This window comes from Amphibalanus amphitrite, unplaced genomic scaffold (genome assembly GCF_019059575.1).
Source record: "Amphibalanus amphitrite isolate SeventyFive unplaced genomic scaffold, NRLGWU_Aamphi_draft 000502F_arrow, whole genome shotgun sequence".
NCBI classification, from domain to species: domain Eukaryota; kingdom Metazoa; phylum Arthropoda; class Thecostraca; order Balanomorpha; family Balanidae; genus Amphibalanus; species Amphibalanus amphitrite.
This window is the reverse complement of record NW_024881996.1, coordinates 374,502-398,322: the sequence shown is the minus strand read 5'-3', so window position 1 is coordinate 398,322 and position 23,821 is coordinate 374,502. Positions and strand designations below refer to the sequence as shown.

Sequence of the window (23,821 nt, the reverse complement as noted above, 5' to 3'; positions counted from 1 at the left end):
CAGGTCAGGTCAGGTCAACCAGTAGGGGTCGTGACGGATATTCGTAGTACCTGTCAACCGCCTCTGACAGCTTCGTAACATGTTACGAAGGCTCCAAAACTACTTCGTAAATGTTCAAATGCTTTCTAAATTCGAATTCATCTCCAAAAACCAGCATAGATATATGTAAAACTCGAAAAAGTGAACCGAGGTCACCAAAGATCAATGACCTGACCTGGCCTGACCTTCAGGTGACCTTGCCATCCACCCTATTGCATGGGAGCAACACCAAATCACATGTATGAACGTTTGAAACCACGAAAAGCTTGCAAACGCGCGGCTAATGCGAGCCGACATACGCCGAATCGCGCTTCCGGCCAAACATGGCCTCGGAAAGTAGGTCACATGTCAACGGTCATTTTGGTCAGGGTCATGAAATTTTCAGGGTAGATGTGAAATTGATCAATGCGAGGGTACTGAAAGCTTTGTCACAATCGGCTGCTTTTTACGCGAGTTATTCGCTTGAAGCCTTGGGTGGGGGGGGGGGGGGGTGGCGGGTGCATCAACTTCCCCCCGTGCCGGCGAGGGTTACGGAGACGTATCATGATGTGAGATGACTTCAGGGGCATAAAATGGGTCAAGAGTGGAATTTTGTGATTCGGTGTGCCATTATTCACCTGTATCCGGGTGCCATCGCTAAAAAGAGGAGCATTTTGACCTGACTTTATGATGTGACCAGGGCCTCGTTTCATAAAAGGAATTACTTACGGCGTTCCGTCAATTATGCCAGATTTGGCGTATTTGATGCCAATTCGGTTTCATAAAGCCGGAGACCGGAGTAATTCACGCCATCGAAATTACGGAGCTTTATTTACGGCAAATGCTCGATTCCGGGCCAATTGATGCCATTTGGGTTTCATAAAACGACGTAATTAACGCCAAATATTTTATCAAGTTCTTGATATCAGTGGTGTAAACTACGCACGAAAATGTTGCGTGAATTTGAATTAATGTGAAGATTCGAAGCTAATTTTTGATATATTTTATAATGTTGAGCCCGGTGAGGAAGAGAGAACAACCAAAATGAGACAAAGAAACTGCAAATCTTCTGTACCAGTCGCTTTTTGTGGCCACTATCGGAATTTTGTTTATTCGCCGCGCCGCGCCACTTACGCAGTTAGGCACTTCTGCTTGGCTGGCTTTCTGCTGTTTTAAATATATTGATTTAACAAAGGATGGTCATTAATATCAATTAAGTTTTTTCATATATAATTTTTTAAGATTTAAATTCAACATAATTGTTTTATAATTTCTCGTAAAAAAATCAGTGTTGACATGAAATTGTAATTTGTAGGACGCTTGATAAATTACGGTAACTACGCAAATGTGCTTAGATACGGAGGTGTAAACAATTCCAGTTGTGACTTTGTGAAACGGCTTCATTTGCGCTCCGTAGTTTGAAAGGGTGTGAATTACGGAAAGGTGTAAGTTACGGCAGAGCTTTATGAAACGAGGCCCAGGTGTCAACAATTCCAGACACGATACGAAATTCATAAGTTGTGCCAAGTTTTGCGTCGCTGTGCGCCGCAGTTTCCGTTACAGACACACACAAACATTGGCAAGTGTGGCCAAACACCCCACCCCCACCCCCACCCCACCCGGGAGAAAATAAACGATGTAAATTGCTATAACTAATCTCACTGAGCTAAATGCGATCGTGACTACTTACAAGCATCATATTCGAGTCGACACAGAAAGACCAGCGATTCGCAGCAGGCCCCCTAGCCACAGATATGTGACTGTGAGCGATAAGGCAACCAGCGCGGCGCGTCCCTGACCCGGTCAAACGCGTCTGTAGCGAGTGTGAGGCCAGAGAGATATACTGTGCCGCTGAGCCTGGGTGTGAGGCGGCACAGTCTACCGTTGAGGCCAGAGGGATGTGCTGTGCCGCTGAGCCTGGGTGTGAGACGGCGCAGTCTACCGCTCCAGTCAAACGCTGGGCCGTCGGGGGGCGAACATCACTTAGTAGGTGAGTGTACAACTGATTTATTTTATGATGATCTACCATACTACATGATAATCAATGACGTCATCTTACCAAAAAATCAAAAGACGTAGAATAAGAATTTATAAAAGCTTAGCATACTTCTTGGCAAAACGTTTTCTTTGTTTTTTCGCAGTCGCACCAACGGCATTTAATTTTCCTTGTTCTTCTTCCTTTGTCCTTAACTTATCCTGTGGTTCCAGAGTCCCTGTCCTTTCCATTTCCTTTTAAATCAAAATATATTTTTAATGCTCATCCCTATCCCCCAGTCCTAACAGTTTCAAATTGTATTGCAATAAAATGTTTTGAATTCTTCACATATAACCTATCTACCTTCGTTGGTATACTGTTGGTAGCCAGTGACACATCTAGGCAGGTAAGTAGGTACCTACCTGTTTTCCTGCTGTCTTCCTAAAGCATACCTAATGAAGTTGTCAAATTTATAGCACATTTTCAACACTTTCATATCAATATGGTGTCAGTGTGGCATGTAACCTAGCTAGGTTCATTATGTTCAGGGTTCAATTCAGAAGAGCTCCGCATAACTCACATAAGAGACAGACGGGGGCTTTACATGGGGTAGATGGCCTGATGACTTAGCTGGAATATGGCCAAAATTAAATTGACAACTTTTAGGTGAAAGGTGGTGATTTGGGTTAAGGCCGCGTTTGTTGAAGTCAACTACTGTGTTATTTTGCACCCATTAAATGAAACTTCTGCTCCAATTCTACCCATTGAACCTCAATATCATGATCCACCTGTCCATCACTAGGTATCCTTCCTTATTACATAGAAACTTTGAATGGCATGGCAATTTATAATTTTAAATGACAATATTTTTGTTTCTTCTGTAGGTAGGTAGGTAGGTAGGTACACCAGACTGCTATGGATACTTTTCCAAGTTGGTGGGGCAAAAAACCTAATGTATATCTTGGTTTGAGTCGTTTGATTGAGTTGATTGATTCCTTTCATTGTCGCGTTTGAGTCGATTGAATCAATTCCCGAAAACTGCTCTGACTTGATTGATTTGATTGGTTTCCCAAATTTGTCGTGATTGAATTGATTGCTATTGATTGAGTCGTATACAACCCTGATTGTGCAGTCGGCGGGACCGATTCAAAATTGAGTCGTTGCTACTAAAATAGCAGCATATGGCGACAGATGATGAACAGGAAAAATAGTTGCGTAAATTTAGACATAAACCACCCCCAAACCATGAATATCTTTTGAAGGCACTATAGACGACCATTAACTAACTAGATGTGATGAAGATCAAATGTAATGAATACGCTCATTTTACAAAATTACATGCAAGTACCAAAAAGTGATGTAAGTACTTATTCAACGGTCATTTTCAGCGCTCCCCGCTAACGTGACTTCAAGTTGAGATATTTGCGGCAAGGTACCGAATTGAGCAAAATGGTTTTAATTTACATTATAACTTGTTGTGTTTTGTCAGAAAATGGTCCTAACTCAGATTTTGTGGAAAAAGGTCATAATCTCCCTTTAAGACAACAACAAATTTCATTTATAGTGCGTCAGAAGGAGGCCGAAACAATAAATCGTTCGGCAGCCGGCTACAAAGCTCTCTGAAAAGTTATAGCCAATACCATCACACAATGGTCGGACGGCAAACCAAATGATCATAGCCAGAAAAGAAACAAGTGTGTCTCACCGGGCGCTGTATTGGCCATTTAAAGAAATCAGGAGCAGAACGCTAGTAAAACCACGCTCATTTTTTACGGTGCCGTCATGATCTTGTAACTTTGAGAGATACTTGACTCGGTTTTGCGAAGCCCGTGCCACCCGTTTCGGATCGTGAAACCCTACGTGAATACAATATATAAGCCTGCAAGCTATCACAACACACAGTACCAGCCTTGGCCGGTGACCATAAAACGTTTGCAGACCAAGTAGACGAAGCCTACGCTAATTGGACAATACTTCTGAATGCCCGTCCATCCATCCGTCCGACCCACCACTATCGGCGCGGCGATCTGGAGGACGCTGCTGGACATTGCCGAACGCCGGCAGGTGACCCTGCAGTGGGTCCCTGCTCACTGCGGGCTGGCGGAGAACGAGCGCGCTGACGACCTGGCCAAACAAGCGGCCACCCTGCCCCAGGACGCCGTGCCCTCGGACGCTCGGTCCCTGACACGGGCAGTTCATCGGACGGCCACACGTCAGTGGCGCGAAAACTGGCCCGACTCCTTCTTTAAGACTATCTTCGGGAGCACCCTGCCGCTCCCCATCCCCGGAGAGGACCGAGAGGCCGCCATCTCGGTGCACCAGTTGAGGGCGGGCCACTGGGGCCGCTCGCTCCAATACCTGCACCGGATCGGCCGCCACCCCTCCGTGGCATGCCTGCAGTGCCCCGATAAGCGGTGCCCCGCGGCGCTCTGCGCCGTGTGCCGGGAGGAGGCGGACGTGCCGGAGCACGTCTTGCTCCGCTGCCCGGCCCTCGCTGGCGCCCGCCTGCGGCTAACTGGCAGCATTTACGTCGACCCGTCGCGGCTGCGGGACGCCGACCTGGTGGCTGCCTTGGAGGCCGGCTACCTTCGCCATAGGGAGCCTCTCGGCTATGGTCCTCCGTAAGGAGGTCCCAGGGGGAACAACAACAACAACAACCCCACCCGCGGTGCGTACCTGTACGAGATAGTTCTCCTGTTGTATGCGCTCCTTCAGTTTCCTGGGCACGTCCGGTGTGATCCAGCAGATGAGCTGCATCACCACGTACACCACGTTCTGAGGGTGGAGACGGCGCCGAGCGGTATGTGTCAGTTGGTGAGCGTCGGAGTGGAGTGAGGGGAGCTCGGGGACAGACAGCGAGTAATGATTGCTGGCGGCTTTGTAAACAGAATGCACTGACAGTTGCTGCAGCTGAGTAAGTAGGAGTACAGATAAAATATTCCAGCAGGTTGGTTATAAGGTGCCGGCCTTATTGTCGCTATCAACGAACAAGATTGTGGCACAAATTTCACGGCGTTGGCGGCTGACCCAATACATGACTTAAAAAGTTTCTGTCTATCATATTACGAAACCACTGATCTTTACGCCCAAACTCTCGCTTTCAGCCCCACCCCCGTTGCAGACCAGAGACTGACCTCGAAGATGAGTACAAAGATGAGCCGCGCGGCCAGTACGTGCCAGTAGAGGACATCTGGGGCGTATTTGTCCTCGGCGTCCGGCCCCAGCCGGTAGTCAATGTACCTGGAGAGAGGTGGCACCATCGCCGCCGAGTCAGGCAAAGGAAAACCGGCGTGCCCAGCCAAGAATTGCTGTTAGCGCGCAAGAAATGTATTCAGTCCGCGTAAGTAACACTGGAAAGAACGTTTACCAACATCTTGTGAATTATTGGGATAAAGTATTCCAATCAACGAGCATAAGATCTGAAATCACGAAACATTTATGACCTGTATGATCTCAGCTTATCAGGTAATTAACCGTTATACATATTCACTGATCAATAACGCCTCTTCAGCCATACAAAGCCCATTGATACCAACTGTAACTACTCCACTGGTACTGCCTCCTCTCGACTGTCTGCCTCACCTGCACGTCTCAATGTTGGTATCGTTATCGACGACGGGCCGGTACTTTTCGGGGAAGTCAGCCACCCGAAACACGGACAGACTATGGTTCATGTAGCCCTTCAGCGTGCCGTCCTCGCTGACACGCATCGAGTACACCAGGCGCGGAATGAAGTTGGACGTAAAGCCAATGATGCACGCCTAGCGGAGAAGGAGAGGCGGTATGTAAGCTGCATGGAACCACTTCATAACTTCAGGCTAGTCATAGCATCCTGCGTATCAATTCACGCCGACACCTCTAAACGCCATAGTCCCACACATTATCAAGGAGCTGAATATTAGGGAGTCATGGGTTTGATTCAAAGGACTCAGTTGCACCTCTTGCATGTATCTACTCCACCCCGCTCCCCTCCAGTTCTGTACTCACATTACTGAGTACGGCCAGCTTCCCTATGGTGTTAAGGATGCGGTACCAGATGCCGATATCCCTCACTCGCTGTCCGACCGGTCGCCGGTAGAAGACGAGCAGCTTGCGGGCGTCCAGCCGCATCTCCAGCACGTTGTTGATGATGGCGAACAGCGGAGCCAGCGGGAACGACGCCACGAAGATGGTGACGAAGCCGAACTGGATCACTGCGATGGTGGAACATGGGGATGAGTCAGGGACGGCGTGTCCCGATGATGTGAAATAAATAAAATGTCAATTATGTAACTAACAATTTCAAAGTCACATTGTGAGCAAAGACATCTGCGTTTAGCACCAGGCATCACACAAGTTAGGTACTGACTATTATCAAAAGGAAACTAAGCCAAACCAGAAATGATTAAGACTTCACGCAAAATATAGCATTCGCTTACATTATGTGAACCCGTCGATAAAGCGTATCTCACCCATTTCGAGGTACTCCCAGAAGAGGCTCTGCGGTCCCCAGTCGAGCAGTTTAAAGTCGGCCGCCCACTGCGGCAGGACCCGCTCCTCGTCCTTACTCTGTGTCAGCATCTTACCGAGGTCGCCCAGCCAGGTGAACAGCTTCCTGGTGACATGGCAGGGGACAGGGGTTTAACGGGTCGGAGCTACTGGAAAACGGTTACAAGGACGTTAACTTTAGTTAAGTACAAGATGTTACGCTTTTGATAAGAACACAGTAATTAGTTCCCGCGAAACGTGAACAGCAAAAAAGTTTGTTGGCTTGTGGAACGGATAATACGATAAACATAAACAAAACGATGAAGAGCAAGAACCGAGACGTCAACTGAAGCTCGAGTCATCGACCCGGCCATCCACCAGCCGGTCACCATCCCGATCGTGTCGACTTACGGCAGTACCATCTCCCAGACGGTGAGCAGCGCCTGCTTGCCCACCATGATGATGCCCAGCTGCATGGTGAGCTCCAGAAGACAACCGCCCGGGCCGCACTGCAAGCACAAGCATCACGTCAGGGTCACGCAGAGGGAATTATAGCTGCACACGACTAAATACAGGGTGTCCCAAAAAATGTACCTCATTTGAAATGAAGATATCTCAGTGTCTGAGCATATAATGATCCTAAATTTGGTGCCATATGAAAGCTCATTCCATAACATTTTGTTTGATATAAACTAGTTCAGTGTACGTTACGAGACAGCCGAGTGATAACGGAAGCGCAAAACCCCTGCAATTTCGCTCTTCAACTATTTCCACAGGTGTTTCTGGGAAAAAGCTTTCAATTGTTTTGCCGATATTTTCAGCAACTCAGAAGAAAACAATTAGAAATATTGAAACTAGGTTTCATTCATGCATTGCTAACATAACAAACACACATCGCATCACATCCCAGTTAAAGGTTCAGCCGTGCTAACGCTCGAAGTGCCCTCCCTTTTGCTCGCGGCACACATGGCGGAGCGTCTTTGGGACTCTTGGGCTACGCGGGCACATTTTTCAAACGGGTTTTTCCGGATGCATGTCCGGGTCGAGTTCCTCAGCTGGTCCAGAGTTTGAGGATTCTTTGCGTGTACCACACTCTTGAGGAACCCCTACAGATAAAAGTCAAGAGGCGATAGGTCTGGGAAGTGTGGCGGCCAGCTAACGTTGGCACGCTGGGATATGATCCGATCACCCATGCGCTCGTTGAGCCAGACCATCGTTGATCTCGGAAGTGTGTGGAGGAGCCCCGTCCTGCTGTAGCCATTGGAGGCTGATGGACGATGGTGTTCACACATTTTTTGCACACTTGTGGGACGAGCTTTTTTGTTTGTTTTGAAGTGGTCCTTTAATTTCCGCTGTGTTTGCACCACAGAGCCGGTTTGGGGGTAGGATTTTGCAACTTGAATCCTTTCCTCCTTGCTCAGTTGCCCCATTGGGCAAAATTAAAGATGTGGAGCATTAATTGCCATGAAATTAGCTTTAATGAAATACATGATAGCTATCATCACGAGCGTATTTTCTGAGATGTCTTCAGTTGACATGAGACACAATTTAGAAAGACTTGTGGCAGTAATTCAAGTGCGAAATTGCAAGGGTTTTGCTCTTTCGTTATCACTCGACTGTCACGTAACGTACAGTAAAATAGTTTATATCAAACAAAATGCTATGGAATGAGCTTTCATATGGTACCAAATTTAGGATCATTGTATGCTCAGACACTGAGATATCTTAATTTTAAATGAGGTACATTTTTTGGGGACACCCTGTACATGAAGCAGTTACTTGAAGTACCTAGGTACCGAGCCAAGGCGGAAACTGATACCTTTAAACCAATGGCATCGAAAACAGCACAATCAGTAACCAGTCCCTAAGAACCAAGATTAGATGCAAACATTGTTCGACGAGCCCAAGCCAATCCGCTTAAAAATAAAATGGAATGTAAAACCACTACGATTCTGATATCCTGGAAACAAACCAACCCACTTCAGCATGTGGAAGCATTTATTCTACGTCATCCATCCCCCTCCACCGGTGCCTTACGTATCCCCTTTTACCCGAACGCGCGCTTATCACGCCAAAACCGCAACCCAGCACCACAAAGCTCACCTCCTCCTGTCTGAAGCCGGCGATCCGGTTGTAGTCTCCCGGGTAGCCGTGGAACCTGCCCTTGAAGAAGGCGATGTAGAAGATGGAGGCGTAGTAGTTGATGAACTGCAGCAGGTAGATCTTGAGCGTGAGGCTGTCGTCGTACTCCGACTGCGTCCTCGGCAGCTCCAGGTCCGTTAAGTACTCGGCCAGTCGGTCATACACCTGTGGTAAGGTAAGGGCAAGGTCAGCAGTGTAGTTCAGGTAAAGGTCAGAGAATCGACAGCTCCAGGACGACTCGTTACCAAGCACTGATGACAGATAAGTTTTCAAAACATGGGGTATGGATGAACAGACGAATGAATAGAACTTGGAGCAGCTGCAGCACTAGCAGGGATGATATGAGAATGTTGTTTATCAGAGATGCCTTTCTCATTCATGCTAAACGTACGGCAGAACTTTTCGTCCCAGCTCTAGCGTCAAGTGACACTCAGGCCGTCTCATTAATCTGACCTGGTTGAGCAGCAGCACGATGACCAGGTTGATGGTAGCCGCCGTGGCGTTGGTGAAGAGCATGGCGTAGCTGCTGACGTAGTCGTCCTTGAAGTAGGCCAGCGAGGCCAGCACCGACAGACGGTACAGCACCACGCCCACGATAATGGCGATGGCGACCGTGATCTACGGGTGAGTGCGGGACAGCGGTGAACAGTGGAGGCTGAATGATGCTCAACCGGATTCATCATTCATTTGTAAACACATACTGATAATTCCTGAGCTGAGAGCTCTGATTATATGGGACAACAAAAATTGCTAGCTGGAGCCCATCAAGTGCACCTCAATTTGAGTTATATCCAGGGATGTTTGACAGACAATGACAAGACTTTAAGACAATGACCAATAAAAAATATCACATAAAAAAAGACAATGACAAGACCTTTAGAAGCTGAGAAGAGTATACCTGAAACAATAAATATAAATTCTAGTTTCCACATGATTGTCCATGACCACCCTGTGATATAACTCTCACCAACCCGACAGGATTCCCACAGATGACCTACCAGCAGGAGGATGACTGACACGCTGATCATGATCCGAGGGAAGCGCATCTTCCAGAAACTGACGTGCGGCTCCAGCTGCTTGGTCACCACGTTCACCTAAAAACAAAGAAAATGCCTTCAGGTGCTGCCAAGCATAGCGGAGGCAGCCAACTGAGCTGATCTTCCGGAAGTGTACCTCAGATATTCTGACTCATGCATACTACGATACCTGCATATCTCCATGTAAATCAAGATTCCCAACCGCGAATATCTGAGACTGTGATCATGGTCGAATATGAAATTCCAAAACATGTACACACATAGGGCGATATAATTGTACTAAGCTGTTACAGTCAGACAGACCCATTTTCTACAACCCAATCTGTTGTTCAATTCCAGAACTCCTCATGTCACCCTGACGTCACGTTGTCGTCATTACTCACCTCTTGTTTCAGATCCTTCAGCTTGGTGAGGTACTCGGGCCGGGGGTGTTCCTCTTTGACGTCGAACCCAGTCAGGTCCCAGCGGTGGGTAATCTCAGCCGAGTAGCGCTTCCAGAACTCGAGAAACAGCGCCGCTGTGGTAATCGGGGTACGTGGGATGAGTTAGAGGGGACCGGCCGATACGGGCGGGGAGAAATTTCGGGGACAAGAAAAAAAGCAAAGGACGCTACCTATCAGGGACTATTGCCGGTTACATTACATCAAGGAATCCCATTATTCCACACAACAAAATAGGCTGATAATAGCCTGCCGGCGAAATCATGACTACAAGTTCTACAAAAATAGGAATAAAGTTGAATATTTGTGCTATATAAACGTAACAAAATGTTCCGATGTGTCAGCCGAAACCCCACGCGTATCCCCACGCATCAGAAAAGGCCCGCTTACCCCAGAACGACATGAAGATGGCGAAGAACAGCGTGGACGGGTTGTCGATGAGATAGGTGACCCGCGAGTGGACGCACGTCTCGTTGAGCCGCCAGTAGCCGCAGAATACGTCGCAGATGGGACACATCCAGGTGCCCTCGTCGGCGCAGATGTCGTTACTGAAACCGGCACCAATGAGCTGCTTCCGGGCGCACGGCGGGGGCACGTTACATTGGGGTTAGGCACAATTTTATATATGAGTATAAGGTTAGGTTTATATAAGGCTAAACATAATGTTAGTAACAAACATATTTCGATCAGCTCAATCACTGTGATACAAAGAACTAGACCATAAAGGAATAAAAAGGTGATTTAAACACATACAAATTGTCATAGGTTTCAGCCATTTACCAGCAAGCAACGCAACGCTTCGGTACTGCCATTCAAACTACTACCTCATACAGCCCTCTCCACAGGCACCCCTCCTCACCCGCAGCCCCATTACCCCTCCGACCCCTTCCCCGAATTCTCACGTGGGCACGTCGTCATAGATGGTGATGACTCCGTAGAGGAAGCAGATGATGCCCACGATGGCCGGAGGGATCAGCGCGTACGTGTAGAAGCCCAGCCAGGCGAAGTACATGCCGATCTTGACACCGAAGTAGTCCTCCACATAGTCGAGCGGCTGGTGGCGGTAGAACTTCCGCAGGTTGGCCCACTCGTAATAGAGCAGCGCTCGCGCGTTCCCCAGACGACGGAAGTCACCCTGGGGAAAAACACGGGACGGACGTGATTGGTTTTGGGTGGCTGTCACGTGTTTCAGATAAACTGGGCAGTGGTGAAGGCCGTCGAGGGTAGGGAAATGACATCAACATAACAACGACTCTAATGGGGGAACACGTTGGCACCGTTGACCAAATATGCCATTGCGCCAGGAACGACGAGATATGCATCGATCTTTTGAAAACGTTTCCTGGTCACTCAAACCCCACCCAATTCCGTCCGCTCAGCAGCGACCAATCCTCATAACTTCACGGCCAACACCACTGACCTCATGTGGAGCGTAGCTGGCCATGTAAGTACCATCGGCCAGAAGCTTGTCGATACCAAAGTCCATCTTCGGTTCCTGCGTGGTTGTTTGATGCACGAACCACTTCCGTTTCAAAATGAAAGACACAACGCGAGCGCGCACAGCCGGCGTGAAAAAGTCCTCGGACATATCAAACCTGAAATAAAATGCGGCATCAGTCAAATTGAAGAAAATGGCGAACGGATTGTCCTGATTTGCACGACTTAAACAGCTTCATACAAACATGCAATACATGCAACATAACAACGAAAATAGCATGATCAGTCCGTAATGGCTAAGCAAACCCCCCTTTCCTTGTGAAATCCGAAAATTTCAGCTAAAACAAAACTACGGCAAAAAGAATCAAAAGTAACCACCACTGTCCTTCTCCTCTCATCAACTCACAAGTACTCGCGATCGCGGCTGTAGACGCCAGTGAGGTATTTGTTCTTGGGCGGAAACTTGCGCGGGTTGACCCCAAACATGCCCTTGTCGACAATGTCCACCAGGTCCGTGATCTCCCGGATCACGGGCACCTTCTTGATGAAGTCTTCGTCCGTGTTGAGACCTGCCGGCTGTGGAAGCCATAACGACATGTCACTGTTTATTGGGGCGCTGATTCCTAGATCAGTTTGTGCCAAAAGTGACACGCAACAGGTAGCTGAGCTGACCCTACAGCGATTGTGCTATACTATGTATAATAGGGTGTATCGTCGAATTTTGATTTTTTTTAATCGTCTTCACTACTAAATTTTATTGGTCCCTGGCATGTTTGAAGCCGTAGGATACCAATCAAAAAAATCTGGGACGAAAACCTAGCCTGCTGCGAGCGGTTGAACGGAAGCCTGTCGGGACGGCGCCAGGCGTTGAAGTCTCCCCGTTAGTTACGCGCACACTAGCACCACGCGGCGGCTGGCGCCGTGCCGCCGCGTTCCCGGTCAGCCGTGTTTTAGCGTTCACTGACGGGTCGAGGTGATTATTCTAAGCTTTCCTAAGAAGCTTTCTGCCCCGCAGCTCATTATTGAGCAAGAATATCGCACAAACTGCATAGAACATTGACATGCAGGTTGTCGGCACATAGGAGAAGGGGATGTTTTGGTTAATGCCTCCTTTAATAGGAAGAGATTGTGGAAGAACAACACATTTCTCTTGGAAATTACTCATCCTCCTTCTTCCTACGTGCCTGCTTTAGTAATCGAAGTACCCCTATTGACTCTACGTTCTTGATTCGGCTGTCGATTTTATGCATGGAATTCCGCTATATTATATTTTCTCGCTCAATGTCCCCTGAGCTATATTGAGGCGTCACGGGACAGCAATGCTCAGCTCACAACTGCAGAGAAAAAGTCATTGTGGTCATGCGTTTTGTATGCCAAAATGTGTGAGCCTTGGCGTGTACCAGCAGCCGTTGTCACCATTGTAATTTTCACGACTTTATTTTTATAAGGATGCAATTGCCCACTTCCCAGTTCCCAGACTGGGTTTGGAGATATAGTTTTACAGAAACATTTAGGAATGTCTGTAATGTAAGTTAAAAGCTAATACCGAAAGGAATCCACATATTTTCGAATTTCCTGTTTGCTGTATTGCTTAGTAAATGCCAGACGTCATGATGGCATGGTTGCGATTGATGGTATGCCGGATGGCCAGGGTACGAACTCACGGTAAGTCAGCTTGGCCGGCAGGCATCAACAGGCACAATAGTCTTACACTGATATCGTCACCCTCAGTTATTCGTCACCATTCAGCAGCAGGCCCAGAGCTTCGGGCTTTGAACCGTAAGGCACAGGTGTAGGAGCAAGACATTGTGCCGATTCGAAGGGCTGGAAGGGCAGCCTCGCGGGGGCTGGAATGCGCCTGAGCGGCTGAGACCATCCCATTGGGACGGGGGTGTTCTGGGTGCACTCAGCCGCTCATGCTGGGAAATGCATCCAATGGAGCTCTACCCCATCCCCACCCGTTTCGAATGATTAGGCTGACCTTTAGTCTGGAACAAAGAAGGATGATGGTTGGCTGGTCCCGAGGATAGAAAGGACAGGTAATGACATCACATAATGAATCGAAGACGGCCCCGGCCCGATCCTCTGATAGAGGCTCATCAACACGTATCTCGTTGTGGACCATTTCGTTTTCCTCCACCGTGGTGTTTGCACCGACCTCAACGGGTTGGAAGATTACGATGTTCAGAAACCATTAAGGTCGTAATTGTATATTCGTTGAGTTAGGTTAGCCTTTCCATTCCATGAAGACTACTTTATAATTATTGGATGATAGGATGAGGTTTTGACTGTGTTGAACCTGTCCTACCTGTTCAGTGAACGAATATACAACGAATATACAATTACGATCTTAATGGTTTCTGAACATCGTTACCTTCCAACCCGTTCAGGTCGGTGCAAAAACTACGGTGGGAAATGGTCCACAACGAGATACGTGTTGAACCTCTATCAGAGGATCGGGCCGGGGCCGTCTTCGATTCATTATATGATGTCATTACCTGTCCTTTCTATCCTCGGGACCAGCCAACAGTCATCCTGCCTTGTTCTAGACTAAAGGTCACCCTAATCATTCGAAACGGGGGGATGGGGGGAGAGCTCCATTGGATGCATTTCCCAGCATGAGCGGCTGAGTGCACCCAGAACACCCCCGTCCCAATGGGATGGTCTCAGCCACTCAGGCGCATTCCAGCCCCCGCGATGCTGCCCTTCCAGCCCTTCGAATCGGCACAATGTCTTGCTCCTACACCTGTACCTTACGGTTCAAAGCCCGAAGCTCTGGGCCTGCTGCTGAATGGTGACGAATAACTGAGGGTGACAATATCAGTGTAAGACTATTGTGCCTGTTGATGCCTGCCGGCCAAGCTGACTTACCGTGAGTTCGTACCCTGACCATCCGACATACCATCAATCGCAACCATGCCATCATGACGTCTGGCATGACGTAAGCAATACAGCATACAGGAAATCGAAAATATGTGGATTCCTTTCGGTATTCGCTTTAACTTACATTACAGACATTCCCAAATGTTTCTGTAAAACTATAATATCTCCAAACCCAGTCTGGGAACTAGGAAGTGGAAAATTGCATCCTTATAAAGATAAAGTCGTGAAAATTACAATGGTGACAACGGCTGCTGGTACACACCAAGGCTCACACATTTTGGCATACAAAACGCATGGCCACATTGACTTTTTCTCTGCGGTTGTGTGCTGAGCATTGCTGTCCCGTGACGCCTCAATATAGCTCAGGAGACATTTAGCGAGAAAATATAATATAGCGGAATTCCATGCATAAAATCCACAGCCGAATCAAGAACGTAGAGTCAATAGGGGTAGTTCGATTACTAAAGCAGGCACGTAGGAAGAAGGAGGATGAGTAATTTCCAAAAGAAATGTGTTGTTCTTCCACAATCTCTTCCTATTAAAGGAGGCATTAACCAAAACATCCCCTTCTCCTATGTGCCGACAACCTGCATGTCAATGTTCTATGCAGTTTGTGCGATATTCTTGCTCAATAATGAGCTGCAGGGCAGAAAGCTTCTTAGGAAAGCTTAGAATAATCACCTCGACCCGTCAGTGAACGCTAAAACACGGCTGACCGGGAACGCGGCGGCACGGCGCCAGCCGCCGCGTGGTGCTAGTGTGCGCGTAACTAACGGGGAGACTTCAACGCCTGGCGCCGTCCCGACAGGCTTCCGTTCAACCGCTCGCAGCAGGCTAAGTTTTCGTCCCAGATTTTTTTGATTGGTATCTTACGGCTTCAAACATGCCAGGGACCAATAAAATTTAGTAGTGAAGACGATTAAAAAAAATCAAAATTCGACGATACACCCTAAATTGTATATCTATCCAAAGTATTTCTACTATTCAATGTCAATCAACCCCTGCAAGACATACTTGGACCCGGTCGACCGTCGACGGCTCTATGTCAGTGCCATCTCTACATGGCCCAGCTGGATCACTGACCTCCTTCATGGGCATGCGGACTTTGAGGATCTCTGCGTATCGCTGCAGCACCTCCCACGGCGTGTGGATCTTGACGAACGTCAGCGGACTGTTCTCGTCAATCTTCTCCTCCTCCAGGTGCAGGCCCTCCTTCCTCTGGTTAACAGCAGAGCAAACAATTAGCAAAATTGGCGAAAGAACAGTAAAGAAAGCATGAAAAATGTAGTTCATTAACGATTCAAGCTATAAGTAGGCATGGATTGCGAAAGCCAAGAGAAAACTGGATGACAGAGCTTCCTTGGCGCTAATTAGTGCGTAAAATATCCTCAACACACCAGGTTTTCCTCGTAGATTTTCTGCCGCAGCTCGTGGTCGATCCCGTCATCGCTATCTTCCCTGATGCACGTGCGCACCAGCACAAAATCGATCTTGCTTGTCCCATCCTTGAAGTACTGATCGGGAAGATACTGAGGAAAGATCCAAATGTCAAAATGTTGACAAAACTAAGAAACAACGAGCCAGGCAAAGGCAAAAGTTCAATGCCCTGAGTGCATCCATGCATTAGTGTTTATTCCAACATTCACCGTGCCTTTCACGCAAAAAGCAAAAATGCCACAAACGTCGATAAAACCGAACCAAGTAGCAGTTGGAAAATACAAAGTCACAACGACCGGTAAAGATGTTTCATGCATTTTAGACACAGCGTGGGTTTGACTATACACTCAAAATTAGCATACATGACTTCGATTGGTTATTACGCGAGGAAGCGAGCGTTCAAAAATCAACCGCTTACGAAAGTAAGCATAGATAAATAAGCGACTGTTCATATGCACGCATTGCGACCCGTCCTAAATTCGGTTATAGGTCTCGCCCTAAGCAGCGACATCGTACGATGAAAGCTGTTGATGTCTCCCACTTGGTACGTACAAATTGGACGATGTTTGTTCTGTTGTTCATATGCTGCTCAAAGTATTTGAACATCATTTTTACAAGGCGAGAGGATTTGAAAAGCGCGAAAAGAAATATAACACTGAAAAATAAACGTTAATTTAGAAAGTGCATGTAAGTTACATGCGTCGGTATTGTCTACGTAAACAATGCGAACAATGCAAACGAACGCCGCGTCGAGCGCTAAAATTCGTCGATTTGATAAAACATTAAAGCAGCACGTGCCAAGACCGTTCCCTATTCTCCATGGGGGTAATCATGTGAATTGTGTGGGTGCTGGCTCTAGAAGCATTGTACATATATAAAAAAGAGCGAATATTATACTGACTTCCAGAAAATACTCGTAAACCAAAAATTGCTCGTTTTGCTCATGAACCGGCATCTGGCTGCCATCGGTTACCCGATTCGAATACTTTCTGGACACATTTCGCCATTTAACGATAAAACAACAAACGAAATTTGAACATGCGCTTATCATCATGAACAGGAAAAGGGTTACCGCCTATGGTGTCCTTTAACCCCCTCATGTGAAATGTACTTGATTCTAGCATTTATCATCAGTTCACATTTTTAACGGTGAAATTTCACGGCATGGCGGGCAGGATACTCAGCTATGCATAAACAATACATGACTGGCACGTCCCAAGCACCCAGCCATCAGTAATGCCTGAAACAGACTCTTTCCGCAGTCAGGAAGTCGCATGCGAGAGCCTATTCAAATACATGGAAGCACGCTCGCATCAATCGCACGCACCTCCCGGATGCGATTGATGCGGAAAGAATTATAATGTATTTGAATAGGCTCTCGCATGCGATTTCCTGAACGCAGAAAGAGTCTGTTTCAGCCTTTATACACCATACAAGTACAATGCAAGATCTGACAGACACGTTAGTAAGCACCAGCGAGCCGCCACCAGGCTCCCTGCAACCAAAATAATACACAATCGCGGTTAGTAGCCAACGCCAGCAGATACAGAACTGGACAAATTGCGCCGCGTAAAAATACCGTATTACAGAGCTGTCTATGAATAAGCAAGGACGAAACCAAAGAAATTTATAAGACCTCGCCAATGCGAACAGTTTTGAAATTGAGCCCGTCTAGTGGTAGCTGAGGGGAGGGAAATTGGAGATATAGTAGTAGATCCAGGAATCGCTTGAACACTACGTAGTCTTATGCATTGGACACTCGAACCAGTCCTTATTTTGAAAATGGGGACAACTCGGCACTCGCAATCATGATTACTGGAGCAAATATTACTGTTCCGAAATTCGCCTATCCTTTTTCCGTTTCCTTCACGTTGTCTCCCTTTTCCGGTGCTCCGTGTGTTGCGATTAAATGCAACAATTAGCGTCTGATGGTGTCTCTCTTTATCCATATTTATACCCAGTTTCCCCAGCTCGAGCCTCCGTAGAGATTCTGAAGCAAAACCGAGTTCACGGGCCTGATACACATACACCAAAGTGTAGATAATCTTAGCTCTACACTAGATCAAGAGATGCTCAGCCAGACCGACGGCAGATGCTGTGCTATGGCAATTATAAAAAAAAAACATAAAGTTCGAATGTTTTGAATGGGCAGGCTGACAGTTCTCAAACTATTCGCATTGGGGAAGTCCGTCACACACCAACATTGCTGTCACATTGACCGCTAATTTTCCAAACCCGCGGCGAAATTTGTCCCCTCTCTCCTCTGCGTTTCACCTGACCACCTGCGGAGCTCCAATAATTCCGTTAGACGAGCGGAGTGCGGGCGCGGCGTTAGTGCTAGTACTTGCCTCAGCCATTGGCGACATCCTCCAGGCTTTGTTTACCTTCTGCTTCGGCCTGGAGTCGCCGTTGCCGGCGCCCAAGTCGTTCATCTCTACATCGTCGGCCTCGTCGGCGGCGATGGGCGCCGTCGAGTCGTCGCCCGAGGCCATGGCGACGTCGGAGGCGGCGGGCGTCCCCTACGGCGGCGGAGCGGGTCAGAGAGGGGACGGTGGCGGTCAGGTCCCGATCCCGAGGACGTCTGGCCACGTACTGGCGGCAGCGGCGAGATAGGAGACGATGGAAGAGAGGAGAGAGGGCAGAGGAGGGGAGTAATCTGTCTGCCTCGATAGTGGAGTGGTTAGAACCGTGGACTATCACCGGGGAAACCCGAATTCGATTCCCGCTGACTACAGGAGCTTTCGAACGGTATGACGCGTACGGCGCAACGCCACCAACATCCAGGTCCTTCTAAGGGCCAAAGAACACCTGACGACGGCCGGAGAAGTAACTGGCCGAAACGTTGTGAAACTAACATCTCAACTCAAGACGGGGACGAAAGTCCGACAACTAACATCTTGGAAATGAATCCGTAGCCCGCACCATTTATTTGAACCCTTCCGCTATTTCATCATATTTTCCCAAAAATCTTTTATTTCAATGCCTTGAGTGCACTGGAAAAAAACGAGCTGCATGGTATATGAACGAACCATAACAAACTACGCACAACTGCTATTTTAGCAGGGATTCGGCGACGTTCATCCTCACGAACTGGCCCTGTCACCCGTCACACCGGGCCGGCCAGGTGCCGGTTCCTGGTCACCCCCCCCCCCATCCACGTCACTCAGTTCCGACCACAGTTCTGCAGCACAGCATATCACTCAGACGAGCAGATGGGCAGAGAGGAGGGGAGGGGCAATACCAGTTCCACGCCGACGACCGCCGTGCCGACAGCCAGATTTTATTCTTGGCACAATGCCAGGAAACGAGCGACGGCGGAGCGGCCGCGGCCCGGTGTGGTGGGTGGGATGGGGAGGGGGGGGGGCGTTTAGGATATGCGCGCACAGGTCATCACTTAGCGCCTAGGTGCTGGACCTGAGTCACCTCCAAGGTCATCCCAGCGGTGCTGAACAAAGAACATTCGAGCTCTCGCTTGTTGAAAAAGTCTCAAACTAGTAAAAAGGTCAAATTTTGGTGCAATATTGAAGAGTATACATTATACAAACTATGTTTAAATGTATGGATGGAGTTTAGTTTGGTATTTTCAAAGGTTGAACTAACCCTGAACAATATTTTTCCATTTTCATATGAATTAACCTGCCATACAATAATTGGTCCCTTCTCCTTATACCTTCAATACTCCACTGTGCAAGATTGGAGAGGTAGTCACTCCAAACTAAAGGCTAGTTCTCCTATCCCAACTGGCAACTACCCAGTCTCCATCACACATTTTCTGTTGTGATGTTCTATTTTTTATGGACTTAAAAATGCAAAAAATTCAATCTCATCATCACAATATCATTCAGCACAATGCTGTTGAAGCAACTGGCAAATCACTGATCAAGCAATCTTGGATCAAAATGGGCCTCTCTTCTGAACAGTAAAGGTGCATTATAAGCCAGTCCCAGTCTCTAGGGGCTGCTGGGAGTTGAGACAGGGATGTGCTGGCAAAAAAGGCAAATCATTGAATAAATTCAGCAACTGATAGACAAACTGCCTTATAATTTCTCAACCTCTGAAGTAATTTCCTACCAGAGGTTATGAATACAATGACTGCTAATGCCAAGCCTTTTAATTCTGTAAAAAAAAAAACAGCACAGTTTGTCAATCATGGGCATCACCACTGAAGACAAAATGTTGTTGAACACATTGACATGTTTCAAAATTGTATCTTTTTCTAAAATCACCTTCCCTGATACTTGATACATAGGTACTATTGATTTGATTTACAGTGAACCATTAAATTTGTACTGATTTTCTCAAAAGATGAGCTTCTTGACAAGCAAAACATCACTTTTATAAAGCGAAGATTGAGGGCTTAAGCCAGTCTGCAAAACGTGGCAGCCAGCTCGACGAGGTGTTTGGGGCAGCCGGAATCCCGCCCCAAATGGGGCAGTTGACTTCCGGGCAGCCCAATTTCTGCCCCAAATGGGGCATCTACTCGGGGCAGGTTAGGTTATGCCCTAAATGAACTACCTATATATGGCATAAAACCACACATATTAATACATCACCCGCGCTAATGCTGAAGTCGGTCGCGGTTGAAACTCTAAACAATTTTTTTACAAAAGGATCTGCTCATTGATCAAGGTTAGAGATAAAGCAGCTAGTGGCTAGTGCTCCGGTTAAAATATGATGATGACGCAGTTAGGGTGCAAAACTGCCTCATGTTGCCATGGCAACAGCGAATCAATCTGGAGCGAGGGGCGCATTTTGTATTTGCAACCAAAGATAGGCGCTACCCGAGTCCCGAACAATGCCCCAGCCCGCAATGCATAATTGAAAAACTGAAATTACACCTTGTCTCGGGCTCGGCGGTGATCAGCTAGCTTGATGGCTTGGTTTCAAGTGTGCCGAGCCGAGTGTGCTAGTCTCGTAATCTGTAGGTCGCCGGTCGCGTGTTCGCGGCCGGCGCCACTTAAGTAGGTACTGGTATCATTTGGCCGGACGGCAACTATGTGAGGCCTGAGGGTTATACGGCACATTTATGAGTGTTCGATTAGGCTAGGGCCCTGTTTCACCGGTGATAGCAGCACGCTGCTTTTACACGTGTCAAATTGGGTTTCCATGGAAACATCAACAGGCCCATTGCTCCAACACTACCACAAGTGTGACGTCAGCTCGCGCAATTTGATAGCAGCGTGGTAGCAGCGTCCCGTGAAACACCGCCTAGGTATGGTTTGGTTTGATTTGATTTGATTCGATTTGGTTAGGCTAGAAAGGAGTTAGCTCCGGGAGCACCTTTCCTTGGTTGCTAACACGGCGCGTGAAACATTCATAGCCCTGATGAAGGGAAGTTTGAATATGGCAGCAGTTTTAAATGACAATTTCTGCGCTTTAGCGACGATTGTGGCGCAGCCCACTTTTTCTCGCGCGTTTCAACACTACTCCGCTTCTTTATTAATTTTTTCCCGGTGCCGTGTGCCCCGCCCCGGTCCGCCCCGACTGCAAATGGTCTGCCCCGGAATCGCCGTACTGTGCCCCGACTTCTCAAAAGCTGCCCCGATTTCTGCCCCTGCCCCACTGTGTCTGCCCCGACGAGATCTCGTCGAACCCTGCCACGTTTTGCAGACTGGGGCTTAACCCGCGCCCCGTAGGGGGGGGCCGAAACGGCCCCCCCCCCTGTCCTTTTCGGTCGATATCTCCTAAACGGCTAGAGATATCGCCACCAAACTTTCAGGACCCCTCCGGGCATCAATTTTACACATTGTGACCAAAAATTTTTCCAGAGGCTATGATAGGTTGGCCACAAATGACGTCAGAGTGACGTCATGTTCTGTCATTTTCGACCGAAAAAAGACCTTCGCAAGAAGACCTGTCAGGACTACAGCTTTGAAGATACAGAAAAATGATCAAGACATAAAAGGTGTAGAATTGACAGGGCTACAAAACTGCCATCTCGAATTTTTGAAATTTTTGAGTTTTGACCCCCAAAAATCAAAAAAACGTTTTTTTTATATATTCGCCAAAAAATCCAAAACGTTTTTTGAGTTTCGAAAAAACCGGAATATATGTGATAGTGCCTACCGTCTTCTATCTACATACCAAATTTCAGATCGATACCTCGTTTTTTGGCCAAGTTATAGCGAAAAAACTGTTCAAAAATGATGACGTCAAATTTTCAAACTCAATTTTTGGCAATTCTAGAACTCGTAGAGCAAAACGAAGACCACCATTAGACTCCCCGTGACGAGCTGCATCGAATCGATACCCATTTTATGCAAAAATATCAACTTTGAAATTTGACCTAATTTGACCTGACCTTGACCTGACCTTCACAAAAACGTGACCTAGGCTGGCCCCAAAGGCTGCCTAACCCACATAATCGCATTTGTCATGTAAAATGGACCATAAAACATGTATCACACGACACATTCATATTGTGACCCCCGGTGACCTGACCTCGCTGTGACCTGACCTGGTATCAGTGACCTCAGATAGCAAAGTATGTGTTTGACGAACAATGTACCATCGATGGTTTTCAATAAATTACCAATTTACTCGCTTTCACAGCACATTTCTTGAATTGCCTGTGAACGGTGAAAATCTGACCTTTGACCTGACCTGTGACGTCATCGGTTTGACCTAGGTCAATGAAATTTGGTCACAAGGTAGTTCCCGAGTGGGGCTATCGAACGCCGTTTGAATTTTGAAAATCGGCCGGTAACTTTCCGAGATCTTAGGGGGGGCCGAAACGGCCCCCCCCCCCCTACGGGTGGTAGGGTCCGCCGGTAGCCCTACGGGGCGCGGGTTAAGTGAGTTCATGCTGAGTGACGTAAGACATCCTTTTCATCTGCCTGTCCTTAGGAAATTGAAATTGACTGGTTATCCTTGTCCAGGGGCACACACATTGGCATGCACAGTACAATACTCAAGCATATAGCAAAAGTCATCCACACAACTTTTCGAAACATGCAAAAAACTTGCTTTGAATTGCGGGTGAGGAGGGTTTCGATCAGGGTCAGTCAGGGCGGGGCTTCGTTCCCTATGCTTTGATCAGAAGTGTGAACAAAATGATCATTATCGCATGGTACCAGCGAATATTTATAAGCGTCTGCATGTGAAATGCCCATTCGCAACAAATGGATTGACTCACCCAAATAAATACCCTGGATTTCTTCCAGCACCCACCCGGCGGACGCGCGCGTACCGCCCCCGCGCGCCACGTTTTGTGCGTCAAGGATTGTTGTTTACTTGAGGAGGGGCGGAATATGGCAGCTTTGTAGTTGCTACTGTGCGTTTGAAAAACTACCACAACGTAGTGTTTTTTTTAGAAAAACCACGAGCGTCGGCGTCTAACGTATATAAAAATCCTGCATGAAAAGAGCGGAAAACACCGTTCCGTGCTTCTATCCTCAGGATACTGAAATCCTTCTCCTCCACGCCGCAACCCCCTCCGGGCTGGACAGGCAACTTTATCTCATGCGGGCTGCTCCCTTGGAGCGGCACAGCTGCTCCCGAGGGAGCGCACCCCGTAGCCGGGTGCAGAGAGTGCTTGGGGGCTGGTCGGCCTGTCCATTTGGACGGGCTCAGCCCCGGCGACTCTCTAGGGTGCCTGCCCAGACCAATGTCTCCCCCTAATTCCTATCATCCTTCCGGCTCTGAAATGGTCTTGTCAGACCGAAAGGGCCAGCCCAACAAAACAAACAAACAAACAAACAAAGAGCGGAAAAGAGCATGGTCCTAAAAAACATAACCTAACCTGGCCTAAATCAAATTAACCTAACTAAATCCACCCCGCATATGCTGTGTGCCTGCTTGCCCTAACATGGAACCAAAAGTCGGCAGTGCCCCCTCCCCCTTAATTGAAGGTGTTCCACTCCACCGCCTCTGGCAATGCGCATTGCCCCACGAGGCAAAAATGATTGATGTTACGGTGAACGGCTACATTTCGAAGCTGAATAAGGATCAGCAATGAGCATAGCTGATACAAAACCCTCTGCTTC

General features: G+C 47.7%; 1 protein-coding gene across 6 annotated transcripts in view; it reads right to left on the bottom strand.

Moving 5' to 3' along the window:
• LOC122392828 (anoctamin-1-like) overlaps positions 1-23,047 on the bottom strand; it is a 40,129-nt gene extending 17,082 nt beyond the window's left edge. Inside the window, exons 1-18 of one of the 6 annotated variants that reach the window (XM_043388135.1) lie at positions 22,972-23,047; positions 18,221-18,355; positions 15,797-15,928; positions 15,483-15,617; positions 11,923-12,092; positions 11,500-11,674; positions 10,982-11,214; positions 10,470-10,627; positions 10,023-10,156; positions 9,601-9,696; positions 9,056-9,220; positions 8,564-8,767; positions 6,872-6,969; positions 6,445-6,587; positions 5,981-6,186; positions 5,576-5,754; positions 5,128-5,233; positions 4,670-4,768 (exon numbers count right to left, since the gene is read on the bottom strand). In XM_043388135.1, the coding sequence (XP_043244070.1) occupies positions 4,670-4,768; positions 5,128-5,233; positions 5,576-5,754; positions 5,981-6,186; positions 6,445-6,587; positions 6,872-6,969; positions 8,564-8,767; positions 9,056-9,220; positions 9,601-9,696; positions 10,023-10,156; positions 10,470-10,627; positions 10,982-11,214; positions 11,500-11,674; positions 11,923-12,092; positions 15,483-15,617; positions 15,797-15,928; positions 18,221-18,328 (2,541 nt within the window). In that variant the 5' untranslated portion in view covers positions 18,329-18,355; positions 22,972-23,047. Of the gene's footprint in view, positions 1-4,669; positions 4,769-5,127; positions 5,234-5,575; positions 5,755-5,980; positions 6,187-6,444; positions 6,588-6,871; positions 6,970-8,563; positions 8,768-9,055; positions 9,221-9,600; positions 9,697-10,022; positions 10,157-10,469; positions 10,628-10,981; positions 11,215-11,499; positions 11,675-11,922; positions 12,093-15,482; positions 15,618-15,796; positions 15,929-16,388; positions 16,613-18,184; positions 18,420-22,971 lie in introns of those variants that run through there. The other 5 variants (XM_043388134.1, XM_043388140.1, XM_043388137.1 and 2 more) reach the window with 5 other exon arrangements.
• Between the last annotated feature and the right edge of the window lie 774 nt (positions 23,048-23,821).